The sequence below is a fragment of the Trifolium pratense genome, linkage group LG6 (assembly GCF_020283565.1).
Source record: "Trifolium pratense cultivar HEN17-A07 linkage group LG6, ARS_RC_1.1, whole genome shotgun sequence".
NCBI classification, from domain to species: domain Eukaryota; kingdom Viridiplantae; phylum Streptophyta; class Magnoliopsida; order Fabales; family Fabaceae; genus Trifolium; species Trifolium pratense.
The window spans coordinates 839,825-854,352 of record NC_060064.1 but is presented as its reverse complement, the minus strand read 5'-3'; the positions used below and the strand labels follow the sequence as shown (position 1 = coordinate 854,352).

At 32.9% G+C, this 14,528-nt stretch overlaps 4 protein-coding genes and 1 non-coding gene across 5 annotated transcripts; 1 reads left to right on the top strand and 4 right to left on the bottom strand.

The window, feature by feature from the left end:
* Nucleotides 1–9: 9 nt before the first annotated feature.
* Nucleotides 10–81, bottom strand: TRNAG-UCC. The gene has a single exon. It is a non-coding gene; the product is annotated as a tRNA-Gly (tRNA).
* Nucleotides 82–1,179: 1,098 nt separating this feature from the next.
* On the bottom strand, nt 1,180–4,291 carry LOC123889608 (rRNA-processing protein FCF1 homolog). The gene is made up of 9 exons (XM_045939021.1): nt 4,121–4,291; nt 3,972–4,037; nt 3,762–3,867; nt 3,445–3,487; nt 3,161–3,233; nt 2,803–2,890; nt 1,967–2,023; nt 1,801–1,879; nt 1,180–1,569 (listed from the first exon to the last, which is right to left on the bottom strand). Exons 1-9 carry the CDS (start codon nt 4,189–4,191, stop codon nt 1,556–1,558), a joined length of 597 nt encoding a protein of 198 aa, XP_045794977.1. The 5' UTR covers nt 4,192–4,291; the 3' UTR covers nt 1,180–1,555.
* A 2,207-nt stretch (nt 4,292–6,498) lies between these two features.
* Nucleotides 6,499–8,954, bottom strand: LOC123889607 (DNA-directed RNA polymerase III subunit RPC10-like). The gene is made up of 4 exons (XM_045939020.1): nt 8,790–8,954; nt 8,198–8,309; nt 8,001–8,091; nt 6,499–6,834 (listed from the first exon to the last, which is right to left on the bottom strand). Exons 2-4 carry the CDS (start codon nt 8,300–8,302, stop codon nt 6,707–6,709), a joined length of 324 nt encoding a protein of 107 aa, XP_045794976.1. The 5' UTR covers nt 8,303–8,309; nt 8,790–8,954; the 3' UTR covers nt 6,499–6,706.
* Nucleotides 8,955–9,882: 928 nt separating this feature from the next.
* On the bottom strand, nt 9,883–11,023 carry LOC123889606 (basic endochitinase-like). The gene has a single exon (XM_045939019.1). It carries the CDS (start codon nt 10,986–10,988, stop codon nt 10,071–10,073), a length of 918 nt encoding a protein of 305 aa, XP_045794975.1. The 5' UTR covers nt 10,989–11,023; the 3' UTR covers nt 9,883–10,070.
* A 2,211-nt stretch (nt 11,024–13,234) lies between these two features.
* On the top strand, nt 13,235–14,307 carry LOC123889605. Its single transcript, XM_045939018.1, has one exon. It carries the CDS (start codon nt 13,470–13,472, stop codon nt 14,295–14,297), a length of 828 nt encoding a protein of 275 aa, XP_045794974.1. The 5' UTR covers nt 13,235–13,469; the 3' UTR covers nt 14,298–14,307.
* The last annotated feature ends 221 nt before the right edge of the window (nt 14,308–14,528 follow it).

Here is a 14,528-nt window from a genome sequence, read left to right as displayed (position 1 = left end):
ATACAAAAATGCGTTTGCCGGGAGTCGAACCCGGGTCTATTGCTTGGAAGGCAATTATCCTAACCGTTGGACTACAAACGCTCCTTGTTGGTGTACTCCCTTATTCTATGTATTTCACTATTTCAATTATAGTATCCCAGCACATCAGTACTTTCATGCTTCATTTATACATGCTCAATATGTTTTACATATATAATATGATTACTTTTTACAACCAATATAACATAGAGTCTCCGTAAACATAGCTCAGTCGGTAAGAATATCACATTTTATATGTGGAGATCGATGTTCGAACTTGAAATCTCTCATTTATTCATCTTAAGAGGTGAATTTTAGCCATTAAAGTACTTGACCAAAAAATAACATATATTCTTAAAACCAATATTAGATGTTACGAATATATACTTGTTTAGTAATATCAAATTATTTTTTACTTAGAAAAACGATATCATTCATTCTAATAATATGAGAATGTTTGATATAATTACATCTAATTTTTTTATAAGAGATATAGTATCACTTTTTAGATTTATTGAATAATTAATATATCTATGTTTTATCTATCGTTAATCAATATTATTAGTGTGGGAAGGAATATAAGCTTTAACCTTTGATGTTCAAACTCATAATCACAACTCAGAACTCACCACTTAAGCTGCCATTTCTAAGATCAATTTAGGTATACTTTGATACTTTTTTTTTCTTAAAAAAAAAACTCTCTCCATACCTTTGTTATAATTTACAAGACCATTTACAAACAATTCTTTGTTCTTAAATATAAGACTGTTAATACAATATTTAGAATATATCCCATTTTTATTTTTATTTCAATAAGTAAATAAATGTTAAGAATAATTAGATTGTCTTAAGGGTACATGTGAAGATGTCTCCCTAATACCCCTTCAGTATTTGGTTGGGCAAGAATACATGATCATTATGGAAACAATCAAAAGTTGAAAAAAATGATAGAAACTTTATCTTACTCTGCACATCAAACCCTTAGGAATATAAGAATAACTCAAATCTAATAATATACAAAAATTAAAACATTAATAAAATAGCTAATATGTTGATTTTTTTTCAACCATAGTAACTTCAATTAAAAAAAACAAAAATGGTGATGTTGAATTTTCTGATTTCCAATACAGTCTTCTGATATGTGAAGGATGAACTCTCCAATTCAGATTCAACTGAAACATTTCCTTTTCTAATCATAAATAAAGTATTACTATTTCAATAGGTTTACATCTATAATTATGAAACTGCCATGAACCACACAATAGATTAGGCACTCTCAAAAGTTCAGATTGATACATTTGTGAGACAAAACTGAGGTAAAAAGAAAAAAGTTTGACAGCATCATAAATCTACCAAGTTACACTATGGAAATTTAACGGATCAACCATTCTTAGAGTTGCTTCTTGATCAGAGTGAAGCTACTATTAAATTGCAATCCAGCCAGCAAAAGGATCAAACATGCATAAGGTAAAGTTGCATCTAAACCCAGAAAGGAGTGTCAAAATTTTGTCTGAGTTTCATTTCCTGCTTTAATGCATCAAATTCTAGGTGCTGCATTAAGAATCATAGGTTTGTTAGTAAAATACTCACAGCATAATAAACAATAAGCATAGAATAAGAATAGTATAGTAATGCAAAATTACTAATAGGAGATGTATATGATTAGCTTGATTAATAAATTGAGTTCAAATTCATAGTTAACGAGTGTGAATGTTTTCTTGAGTGTCACTGAATCTTCGTAGAAACAATATAAATATTATATTATAGATTTGGAGTATTTACCTCCACCAATTGTTGCTTCAGGCAACCGCTCGATTGAGTATCTGTGTTTGGTGATGTACATTATTGGCACACCAGGAATCTGCAATACAGAAACCAAGTTCATGAGTCATGCATCCAGGTCCAACATCAAAGCAATGACAAGCACACAAATGATTAATTGTTTTACCTTCCGGATCCTCCTCTTCAAGTCTCGATCACAAGTTGCCACAATGAAGCATTTACTCTGCTCCCATGAAAAAGGTTTGTTTAAATAATTTGGAACAAAATAATGAAATGGGAAGTCGTGTTTGTTGTTGTTACCATTACTTTTATCTGAAATTATTCCTTAATGAAAGTGTTCACTTAAATGGATATACATTGCAAATTTGCAACCACCAAGAATTTGGAAAACTTGAACATCGAGAATTAAGCAAATAATACATTGTATTCGTTAGCTTAGTGATGAATTCACGATTAGAAAACCTTTGTTGCAATACTCCAATGTTCAAAAGTAGATGAAGATATGAGAAAGGAAAAGTAACTCTAATCCTCCTCCAAGGGCTTTCCCTTCTACAATAGAGCTACTGCTCTATTTACCAAATGTTTACAAATTGAATAACTCTTCCTCTATCCACGTATTCTCCTATTTATGCACGACATTTTCTAACTAATCAATTAACAAACTATTCACAATATTCTAGTAACATAAATTCCATCTCAAAAGGTCAACAGAAATTAGTATACTCATCTAGATAACCCATATACTGCTAAGAGATTAAAATAGCTCAGAACCATAGAATAGAGACCAAATTTTTGTTACTATTTTCTTGGATCTTGCCTTCATTATTCGATCAAAACAATAATTTAAAACTGTTTTCCCTTTCTACAAGATCATAAGACAGAAAAAAGGCGGGGTGGCAGTGAAAGATAATACTTTGTCAAGTTTGATTGTTTGAAAGCCTTTTATCAATTTAAACAATCGAATTAATCCCATATACTCAGATACTTAAAAATAAATCATACCAGAGTAACTCTGTCGACAAGGCAGTCATCAGCATAGGTACCCTTATGAGTACAGACTAATCTCTCAAATCGAGGATCCTTTGCAATCCTATCATTACAAAAAGAGATAAATTAATACACCCGGAAGCTAAAACAAGAAAATGGACAAATTTATAAATTTGGATTTCTGATTTCTTATATCTTCCAACAAAATAAATTTGATTCATAAAGCATATATTGAAGACGAAAACTAAACAAAAAACATGGACAAGTGCCCAGCATGCATAATTGCAAACATAACTTTGAGTTCTTACACATACATAGCAGGCATATGAAAATATAAACCAATAAAAATCAAGGCACCTAACATTAGATCTACCTTAGAGCTACACGATATTTTGTGCCCAACTTCTCTAGTTCTGCCATCACACAGTCTGTGATACACGGGGTACCTGAAAATCCAAAATATCAACAGAACAAGGATAAGAATAGCGTATAGGATACTACATTCAAATATGTCATGCCAGGTTGAAAAACCAGCTTTTCAATCATGGGTAAGGTTAACAAAACACAAGCTCTAAAACTCAAACGGAAACCAACGTTCAGCCAAACTTATACACGAAATACATAAATTGAGTCAAGTAATCATCAATTCAAACTCACATTTTGCATATAAGCAGTCCATCATTCCTTTCTCCAAATCCAACTGCATAATCAAAGCCCTTTATGTAAGCCAACAACAAAGAAACTTAAAAAATAATATTATAAAACTCATACAATTTTAATTAGATTAATCAACCACTAAAATAAACTACTAAGGATCATATGCTTATCATCAAAACACAATCAGAAACATCATTGGCATCATATACAATAAGATTGAACCAAAAAAAACAATCTTTATGTATTAAAAAAGGGATACAAAAATGACAATAACAAGAGATAAATCAAAAAAGGAAAAGGTATGAGATGACACATACTTTATTCTGGATGGAGAAATTGATGAAATTGGTATCCACCAAAACACGATAAGGAGGTCCCAAAGCAGTATTGTATTGAAAGAAAAGAGCTGAAGAATGTTTTGGACTGAATAATGCAAATTCAAAAAAGTGATTATTAAACCCTAAAAAAAAATATAGTATCAAAATTAAAAAAAATAAAAATTTGAATGTTTTGGAATGAAGACTTACACGTTTCTGGGTAACTTATCTTTAAGATTATTCTTCTTTTCAGGGTTCAAAACATCTTCTTTATAGCTGAAATTGACACAAAAAATTATGAGTGAAAAAAAGAGGAAAAACGAAGCATTGGAATTTCGAGAGAGAAAAAAAAAAGTGACCTTTTGATTGCTTTGGAAGTAACTATCTTCTTGACAACAGCAAATTTGCCTCCTTTTTTAGCTTTACCCATTGTAGCTACCAAGAATCGCTATGGGGCGTGCGAAGCAGAGACTTGAGTGAAGAAGAAAGGGAAATTAGGTCACAATCTGATTTTTAATAATTTCATCGTTCTTTTTTTTTTTTAATTCATTCTATTTTATTTTATTTTTAATTATAATATGACATACTGCTCTAGTGCTATATACATCAAATCAAATTATATTTAGTATTATAATATTTTATTTGATTATCAAAAGAAAAATATAATAAATTTTTTTTTTGACTTATAATAAAAATTTATTCAAGTAATATTATATTGCTCAATAATTTGTAGGGATTCAAAATTTCATAATTTTAAATAGCTTTAATGCATTTTTGATCCCCTATTTTGAAAAACATGAACTTTTGATCCCCTATTTTAAAAGTCAACTTTTTGATCTTCCTATTTTGAAAATTATGAACTTTTGATCGGTATTTTAGATTTTTCTGAATTTTAGTCTCACAACTCAATTTTGTAAGATTTTTGCTGATGTGTCAAGTTTATTAATGACGTGACAGTTTCCATGTTGACAAAATATTTCCGTGTCGATTCCCAAATCATGACACCCTAAGAAATTAGAAACACAAATAATCACGCTCGTATTAACATCATTCGTCTTTGTTCACTTCCTCTCAATCGTTCATTGACTTTGTTTTCAATCGTTAACTTTTTTTGGGTAATTTACTGATTTTTTTATTATATATATATATAGGTTAATTTTACTATTTTCGTTCATCTCTGCCCAATTTGTATCATCCATGTTGCCGGCTTCGTTTCGCGCAACACCTTCTGTAAACTTTGTTGAGCCAACAGATCCTTAACCCTTCTCTGCCATAATCCGAAATTGCTTGTTCCTTTGAACCTTGCCACTTCGAATTTTGCCGGGTTAATCGTCATCTGATACCAATTGTTGACACATCAGCAAAAATTTGACCAAATTGAGTTCGGGGACTAAAATTCAGAAAAATCTAAAATAGAGGATCAAAACATCAGGTTTTTCAAAATAGGGGAATCAAAAGTTCAGGTTTTTCAAAATAGGGGATCAAAAAGTTGGCTTTTAAAATAGGGGATCAAAAGTTTAGGTTTTCAAAATAGGGGGATCAAAAGTGCATTAAAGCCATTTTAAATATAGCATGATGTGTTATATGGTTTAGTCGGTTGTAGTCTTGTAGATACTCAACGTATTTTTAGGGTTGCTAGTTCTAACCCTAAAAAAAAAATTAAAAATAGTTGGACAATTTATTAATTTTTGTTTGTAAGGCAGAGACAGACAGGACAGGACAGCAAACTTATGGGCACCTTTTTGTCATATCTATTCTTTGGTCGTGAAGTCTGCGAAGCGAGCCTTCACTGGGAGATAGCGACCTCTTCAACTCCACTACTACTACTTGTACTCAATCAAGTACAAGTAACAAATAAAAATAAACAATTAAAACAAGAAAAAGGGGGTATTTTGATTTTTGGAAGCTAAGCGACCTAGTCGAGCTATTGTCAAGTTAAGCAGTTCCTCTTGTCGAGCTAGACTCTACTCGCGCTATAGTCGAGGAAAGCTCGCTCGTTATTCGTGTTAAGTTAAGCTGTCGAGTTAACTAGACTCGAGGCTGGCCTATATAAAATATATTTTTCATTATTATAGAATCTTTTATAAAAATATTTTTTTAAAGATTCACTGTCTTTTAACCGGTTGTTCTTCTTTGTCAACGCAACTAAGGACTTATGGGTTAGTTAAATGACCTTGAAAATACAAAATGCGATGTGTCAAAAAAAATGCGTGAAAAAATAACACTAGTGCGAGTTGAACCCGTAGTGACGTAGTCAGGATCTTGGTCCATGAAGTTCTAAAAGAATAATGTTAAGTGGTTTTTTTTAGTTTAGAGAATTAAATTGAACCCGTCAATATACTATGCTCCCGTCGAACATTAATAGGTGCAACACGTTTTACCACCGTTGAGCCAACCATTGTATCATCATCATCATTTTTATAAAAGAAAAGGGTTATGCTAACTAGTGTCAAGGTAAATTTTGCATAAAAAAACAACACTTTTTATAGTTTACTAATATTAACTACACAAATGTCAAAATAAATTTACTATATTATTGATTATTGAGTTTCTTTAACACACTAGTTAGTATTTTCCAAAAGAAAATAATGTTAGTCATATATATTAGTTGATACCAAATACTTTTGAGAATTGTTTTCCTTCATCAAGTGATAAATTTGTCTATAAATAACATCGACTATTAGTACAAAATCTGTTTTAGATAGTTGATGACCTTGATTGAGTAAATGATAAAACGGAGGAGAAAAACATGATACGCGGTTTCATCACTGTTATTATCAAAATGTAACACTAAAAACGAAAAGGGTTATTAATTTCCATGGGAATAGGAATTAGGATTGCTATCAAATACATCTCTGTGTTTTCTGCTACACAAACACACTTGTTTAGTCCACACCACCACTTGTAGTAGCAGAAGACGAAGAGTGACGCTTTCCATTTCAATATCATTCATTCCATCGATGCTTACACTTTTCATTCAAGCACGCATAAAATATTGTTGCCGGCTCATCAGCTGATCGAGTCTGAACTTCCTTATATGCAGATTTATCATGGCGGCAATTTGGGCAAGGTACTGTGAGGAAAAAAAAAAAAGAGGAAGGAGTGAGAAAAGAATAAAGAAAAATGGAAATAATGATAAAGAAAATAACAAAGAAACAAGTATTGTATAATTGCACAATATCTCTTAACAAAAACAGTATTACAAAGAATAGGGGGATAGTTACTAGTCATGTCGTCTGGTCTCAGAAGACATTTATTCAAAAAGATGAAAAAATCCATTTTTAAAAACAAAACCAGACATTGAACATACAAGACTTCCACTCATGATTCACTAATTTTAAACTGCTCAAACCAAGACAAAATGGTGGTCGGATCGCTCAAATAACAGAACCATATATTATAGTGTTGGTTCACAATTCAACGGGTGAACCATTTTGTTTGGTTTGATTTTTAAAACATTGCACCGATCTATAAACCAACCCACCTGTACCCCCCACAAAAAATAATGTAAAAGAAAAGCAAAATGGAATCTCTGGATGATCATCAAGACAAGCTCAGAGCAAGGAAAATAAACTTAGGTTAGGGTCCTATTAAGAGTTGATTATCTAAACTGAAACATAATTTCTACTTCCCTACTTATTCTTAAAGCTCAATAGCTCATATATGTAAGTATCAGAAGAATCCTTGTATTGAGACACATTATCCTTAAAACCAAACCACACAAAGTTGATATGTATTGGCAGGTGAAAAATAAGCTATATCAGACAACATATATATATGATGTAAGTGTTGCTGGCTTAGATTTGGCTTCACATTTTGACACTGAAACCTTCAAAATATACCTGGTGTTCTCAATAGTGGTAGAAGAAATAAACAAGCTTATATTATACTAAACTAAATCCCCTTGTGCTGCTGAATTAGATTCTTACTTATCCCTTTGCTTTAGATTACATTCAACTCAACACAAAAAAAGGTCCCTAGTCAATAAGATAAATGGGTAGTCGTAGTCCTGAATTTATCTAAAAACAGATCATATCATCACCAACGACCGATAAAGTAGTACATAATCAGTTTAGACAAATCATAGTATTACTTGACAAATGACAATAAACTAGTATTGATATTTGATTATTATCCAAGTAAACAAGTCCACAAAGAGCTAAAGAAGGATGATTAACGAAAAATAGTGGATTACTTGTTGAAGAATTGTTTTGAGAAAAAATAAAAGAAAAGAAGTACCATCAGCAGTGGGTGCATTCTTCATGTCATCAAAGGAGACAATAGGTTCAATCCCTTTCCTGACGAGCAATTGCTTTCTCTTTAACTTAACCTGATGATTAAAAAGTAGTACTAAATAAAAAAGCATGATAAAGAAAGATGAAATGGGGTGAAGGTGATTGGTATTAGAGAACTAGAAATGAAAAATACATACATACCCCTCTCTCAATGCGGCAAACATACGGACAAGTTTTGCAATAAAACCTTGTGGGACTTTGTAGCTCAAGCATCAGCATGCTGCCGCACATTGGGCAAAACTCCATCTTCTAACTAATAATACACATTCAATTCTCAAGGTCATAAATTATATTCCAATTTATTTACTAACAAGTTTTTAAAAAATGGACTCGGTCATCAACTCCGAAAGGACACTTAGATTATTGGTCGAACCACTGAGTCACTAATTGAACCAGCGGATGATTTGGTCGCATTACTTTATAAACATATTGTCTTTGTATTGAACCGGTGTTAAGAAAACTCTAAAAATATTAATGACATATATAAAATGCCAACAAAAAAAAAAAAAAAAAACACACACGCACACGCACAGACAAATTAACCTAATTTCACAAACTCGTTTTTGAAATTGAAGTTCATTGAGCATGACATAGTTACCTATTATCTAATGAAACACGTAGCAAAATCCAAAGTAGAACAGAGAATGTAACCACATGTTTCGCAAGCAAAAGCTAAAAAATGCAACAGAGAGATGAATAGTTGAAGATGAGAATACGCGACTGTAATACTAACCTGTCCCGGGGAGAAGAAAGGCGACGGAACAGAAGATTTGGGGCGCTGGAACAGAGCGGAGAGAGGTTGTTCAGGGCGGTGATGGATGGCGGTGGTGATTAGAGGAATCGGCTAACGACGCAGATGAAAGGAAGAGGGAACTCAAACTGATTTTTTTTATTAAACAAATATTTATTTTATAATTTAAAATTTTATATTAACTATTTATTTTTTATTTTATTTTTTCGTCAAAAAAAACTTATTGGCTAGAAATTTCATCCGGTGAGATGACCGGGTTCGAACTCCGGTCCCTGTATATATAATTTAATGTCCTAAAGAAACTATTAACTATTTATTTAATTTAAAAAAAAAAAAAAAAACTAAATCACTGCATCATATGGTTCATATCACTAATCCAACGACAGTTTAGAGTGACCAGATTCTCTCAAGGAGATGACTCCAGAATCTACCAAATTCGGTAGGAAATTTCTAAACATCGTCAAGGATCCCTCTCGATCTCTGATTATTACACAAAACTCAAGAGTCTTTGGAATAAATTAGGATCCTATTAGAAACCCATTAAATACTCATGCAACATGTTGAAGAAACTTGTTGTTAGAGAAGAAAAAGAGAAGGTGATGCATATTTTAATAGGACTTAACAAATCTTATTCATGGGTTTGTGGGTCAATTTTGATGATGAGTCCTCTTCCTAACACTCGAAAAGGATAGGGAGAGTAAACTGATTTTTTTTTTTTGACAAAGAGTAAACCCAAACATATTTGGTTCAAATGAAAAGTAGAGAGGATAGCAAACCAAGACTTTTTTGCCACCATCAATCAAATTTGTCACTGAATTTGTTAAGGACCGATTTGATATAACTTTTAAAAATTGATTGATGGCTGAAAATTTAACGAGAAAGTTGCTTATTTACCCAAAATCATTCTTTATTTAAATATGGTACTATAGCATTTTTTTAACTCTAGCATCCAATTTGTCCTAACTAACCCCGAGAATTTATTTGTTTTAGTAGTAAAAAAATAGATTTTTGATCCGAGAGGTCCCATAATCTAGTTTCACTAGTGGTGCCAAAATAATACGACCATGTAAGCCACTAAATTTGATAATGGAGTGATTTGAGTAGTACTAGATTCAAACATCATTGTTCTTCCACTTTAATCCACACTTAATTAACTAACTTGACTCAACAATTCAAACTAATTACAACGAGACTTGCATTTATTTATAGATACAAGAAATTAAACAAAGTAAAGAAAATCTCAAACATGGTTGCAACTAAATATCAAACAAAGGCCTTAATATTCCTACCATATCCATTTTGTTTATCAGCAAACCTATCCCAAAGCATCACTCCTCCATACTTGCTTGATCTTTTAACAAAAGGCAACACTTTATTTATAAACACTCTAGTTGCCACAAAACCACTCTCAGCAGTTGATGCTTCCGGTGAAGCCGGAACACCAACATAAATCTTACTAACCTTAATAGTCGAAATCCACTTAATCCAAGATTTTTGGAACTTGCCAGGGTTGTTAGAATCAAATAAACAAGGATCATTGTTGTAAAATTGAACCCAAACAAAGTCAAATAATCCTGTTGATAATGCCCCTTTGAGTTGTTGATCAGGGAAAGGACATTGAGGTGCAGCTGTTAAGAACACTTTTTTGGTCCCTTTATGTTGAGAAATTCTTCTTGCAAGTTCACCATAAAATTCTTCACCACCACCAACTTCAATATCAAAATCTACACCATCCAAAACAACATCACCTAATGGTCTTGAAAATGATTTCCCTCCTAAGAAATTGTTCCATATGTAATCTCCGACGTTTCTAGCATCTTCATTTGATGACAAAGTGTAACCCTCAACGCCGCCGCCAATTGACAGCAAGACTTTGATGCCTTTCTTTTGACAATTTTTTATGTCTATGCTCAAAATCTTGCAACCATTGTTTGACGTGGGGTCACAATGACCAGCTAGATTGAGTTGAGGTTTACGACCATCGCCAAATGTTGACAGAAACGCTATGTTCACAATTTCGTATAATCCTGTGTTACATGTTTCAGTCAATGAACCTTCTTTCTCGTTTTGACCCCAATAAACAACAATGTCTCCACCATTTGTACTAGAAACAAAGGTAAGAAAAATTATGAGAAAGATAATTGAATTTGAAAGGCTATATGTTTCATTTCCCATTCCCATTATATTGTAATATATCTTAATTAGCTTGTAGCTTATGCTTATCATAGTAATAATGAACCAATTTATAGAGCCTTTGGGATAATTTTGTGATAGAGAAATAATGTACTATGCATAATGATGTTTAGTTAAGCAGTCAATTCATAGAAATTGATAATTAACAAAAGGATTAAGTTTAAATCATGTGATGTAATTTATTTTCCAAATTGTTATGTTATTTTATTAATTTAGTACAACATGAGACACGACGTGACTTGAGACAAATACCAAGAGCAAAAAATAAGTTAATAAAATCTTCATGGACATCAAAATAACTAAAAGATGAATAAAAACTTATGTATCTGTTTGTAGTATTATGCATGTGTGTTAGGGAAAAAATAACACTTATCCAATTTTGTTTATACAACAACAAAAAAAAGTGTTAGAAAATGAATTATGAAGCAGATTTTGGGCCTCGAAATCTGAAGAAAGTAGTCGTATTCTTCAGCTGGATTCAATCATATGGCACTAAACCACTAATTAATTTGAGGGGAATACTAGTTAACTAATGTTAATATGTTATCAAGCATCATTGGATAGGAACAAGTGAACCACCATGTCTTGTTAATAAAGATAGATTTATTTGTGTTATTTTTCAGTTTTGAAAAATCGATTTTGAAAATAGCAATGATGAAATTATCGGTCGAGTCGCGGTTCGATACGCTCTCTTTAAGACGTTTCACGACACTACCTAAATTGTGCAAGGTAGACTAGCAACCGTGAAGTCCCCAGGATAAAACAGTAAGAGGGCAACTGATGTGGATCGATAAGTGGGAGAAAAATCAGGGCCAGCACATCAAAACGTGGCCAAGATTTTAGGGACTCAGTTATTGACTGAGTTCAATTTAACAACGGTTATAATTCCGTTCTTGACTTGGTATCAAGCACAAAAAACATGTGCACGGTCAACACTTAGTGAAAAATAATTATTAATTAATTTTTCACTTCTGGGTATTAAAAAATAATATATCACCAAGCCCGGGTCCGGTCTGGCCGGACGACGGCGGCGCGCGTGTGTGATATTTGACAATGAGTGTGTGGTTGTCCGTTTACAAAACTGGGTACCCCTTGGGGCACACCCCAAGGTGTGCATTTGATGTATATAAACACTACTAAAGTGAGTGACCCTTCCAATGTGGGACTCAATGTGAACTTTTTCAAATTCACACACTCTAGCTCTTTCACTTGTGTTTATTTCTATACCAAGTTCATCATACAAGTTGCTAACTTGTTCCAACAATTTGTCATGCTAAAATCGAAGGATTAAATTTAAATCGTCTAATTTTGATCGAACAACTTATAATTATAAGACTATCTGATTTGTCCTAAATCAAATCAGATACATATGTTATTCGATTATATTAGTAGTCTACGTTCGCCATGTTGACATCTATAGATTGAAAGTTTAGTTGCAAAGTTGTATGTGCGATTAGGGGTGTTCAATAAATAAAAAACTGAACCAAATTACTGAATCAAACTGAACCTTATCAAAAACGAAACATGACCACCTCCTATATGCGACAATTAAATGTATTCCAAAAATGTCAAAATGCCAACATTAGCACTCCCTTTTCTTTCTTTTTTTTTTTTGCCTAAGTGTGCAAGTTAGCTTAAATGCACTTTTGACTTCAAATTTTACGGTTGTTTGATTTTGACCTTTCAAATTTTAATTGTTCGATTTTAATGTTATTGTTGTGTCAAAAAAAAGTTTTACAATTGCTCAATTTTGGTCCTCCAAATTTACCATTTTGCCTTTGTTAGTCACTATTTACTTTTTGTAGTAATAATTTGCTTATGTAGTAGGAGTATTAAAGTTAAAAAAATTTAAATAAAAAAAAATTATTTTAAAATTGAGAGAAAATGGAGCTATACTAACCAACCACAAGAACAATGATATTGAATACAACTTGAGAGAAAAATGGCTATAATATAATGAAATAACAAAGGGAAGTTCATAGTAAAAGTAAACAGTGTAAAAAAAAATTAAAAGTAAACATATATATTTACCTTTAATTATATAACAAATATAATTTACCTTTAATTAATTGTATATTGTATTTTTTTATCTTACCTTATTAATTGTAATTATTTAGTGTGAATACTGTTGTAATTACTGTATCCAGATAACAGTAGCTGTTACTGTTAGAGGCGTTTGTTTGTTAAGCTTTCAGTTAAAATGCTGTTAAGTAAGCAATGATTTTCACTAATAACCCCACATTAAACCCAGTTTAGTTATTTACAGCTAATATTTTCATTTTTCATACAAAATAACAAAAATATATATACGTAGGTCCCACACTGCTTCTTAATAGAAAACCTCTCTCTCTCTCCTTCTTCCTTCACCGGAATCACAACCGTTCATCTCGCCGGAAAATAAAGAAACAAAATAAAGATGGTGCTGTTGTAAAGGTTTCAGAGAGAGAGAGAGAGAGAGAGAGAGAAACGATGGCGACTCCGGCGAAGATTCAACTAGTATTGGAGATCAACTTGATCTCAGCACAAGGTTTGAAACCACCGTCATCACTACGGCGAAGATTTCAAACCTACGCACTCACATGGATCGACTCTTCCACCAAGCTACGAACACGAGTCGACAAAATCGGAGGTCAGAACCCTACATGGAATGATAAATTCCTCTTCAAAGTCACGCCGGAGTTTCTCGCCGGCGAAACGTCAGGTATCTGTGTCGCAATCTACGCCGTTGGTACTTTCCGTGATCATATCGTCGGTACTGTTAGGTTCCTCATAAGCAACATCCTCTCCTCCGACTCCGTCAACGGCAACGGCAACGTGAACGTGAACGTGAACGTGAACAGAACTCCTTGCTTCAGCGCTGTTCAAATTCGTCGTCCGTCGGGGAGGTTCTACGGCGTAATTAACATCGGAGCAATGGTGGTTGATGGTTCAGATTTTCCGGCGGCACTGGAGAAAATCTCAGCGATAGGTTACCGTGATCTAATGGGAGAGAAGATAAAACACCGTCGGAGAAAGTTGTTAGAACCGAAATTGAAGGAGGTGGTTACCGGAGAAGAAGTTTCGAGTGAATCTTGTGATAACGATAATTCTTGTACGGAATCAGTTGATGAAGAAGAATCAACAACGACGTCGTCTTCAACATCACCCAAAACGACGGCGTTAAAGGATTGGAATGGAGTGAGAGAATTAACGGTAACGGGTAAAACAGGGTTAGCGGGTTCAGGATTCTTATGCTGTTTGGTTGCACAGAGAAATGTTCACTCTCTTGCTCCTACCAATTCTAACATCAGCAGGTAACAATGAAAAAGAAGGGAAAGAAAAAAAAAAACTGTAATCAGAGATTGATGGACGGTGGAGATTCCATCTGGCAGATTTGGAAACTGAGATCATAGCCGTCAATTTACCAACTTGTTGTTTTTGTTTGTACTGTTCATTTTTCCCATGCTTTGGGACTATTATGAATGATATCATCTAATCGGTCCCTAATCTTCCTTTTTAGTTCAATCATTCAAAAATACATCAAAAGTT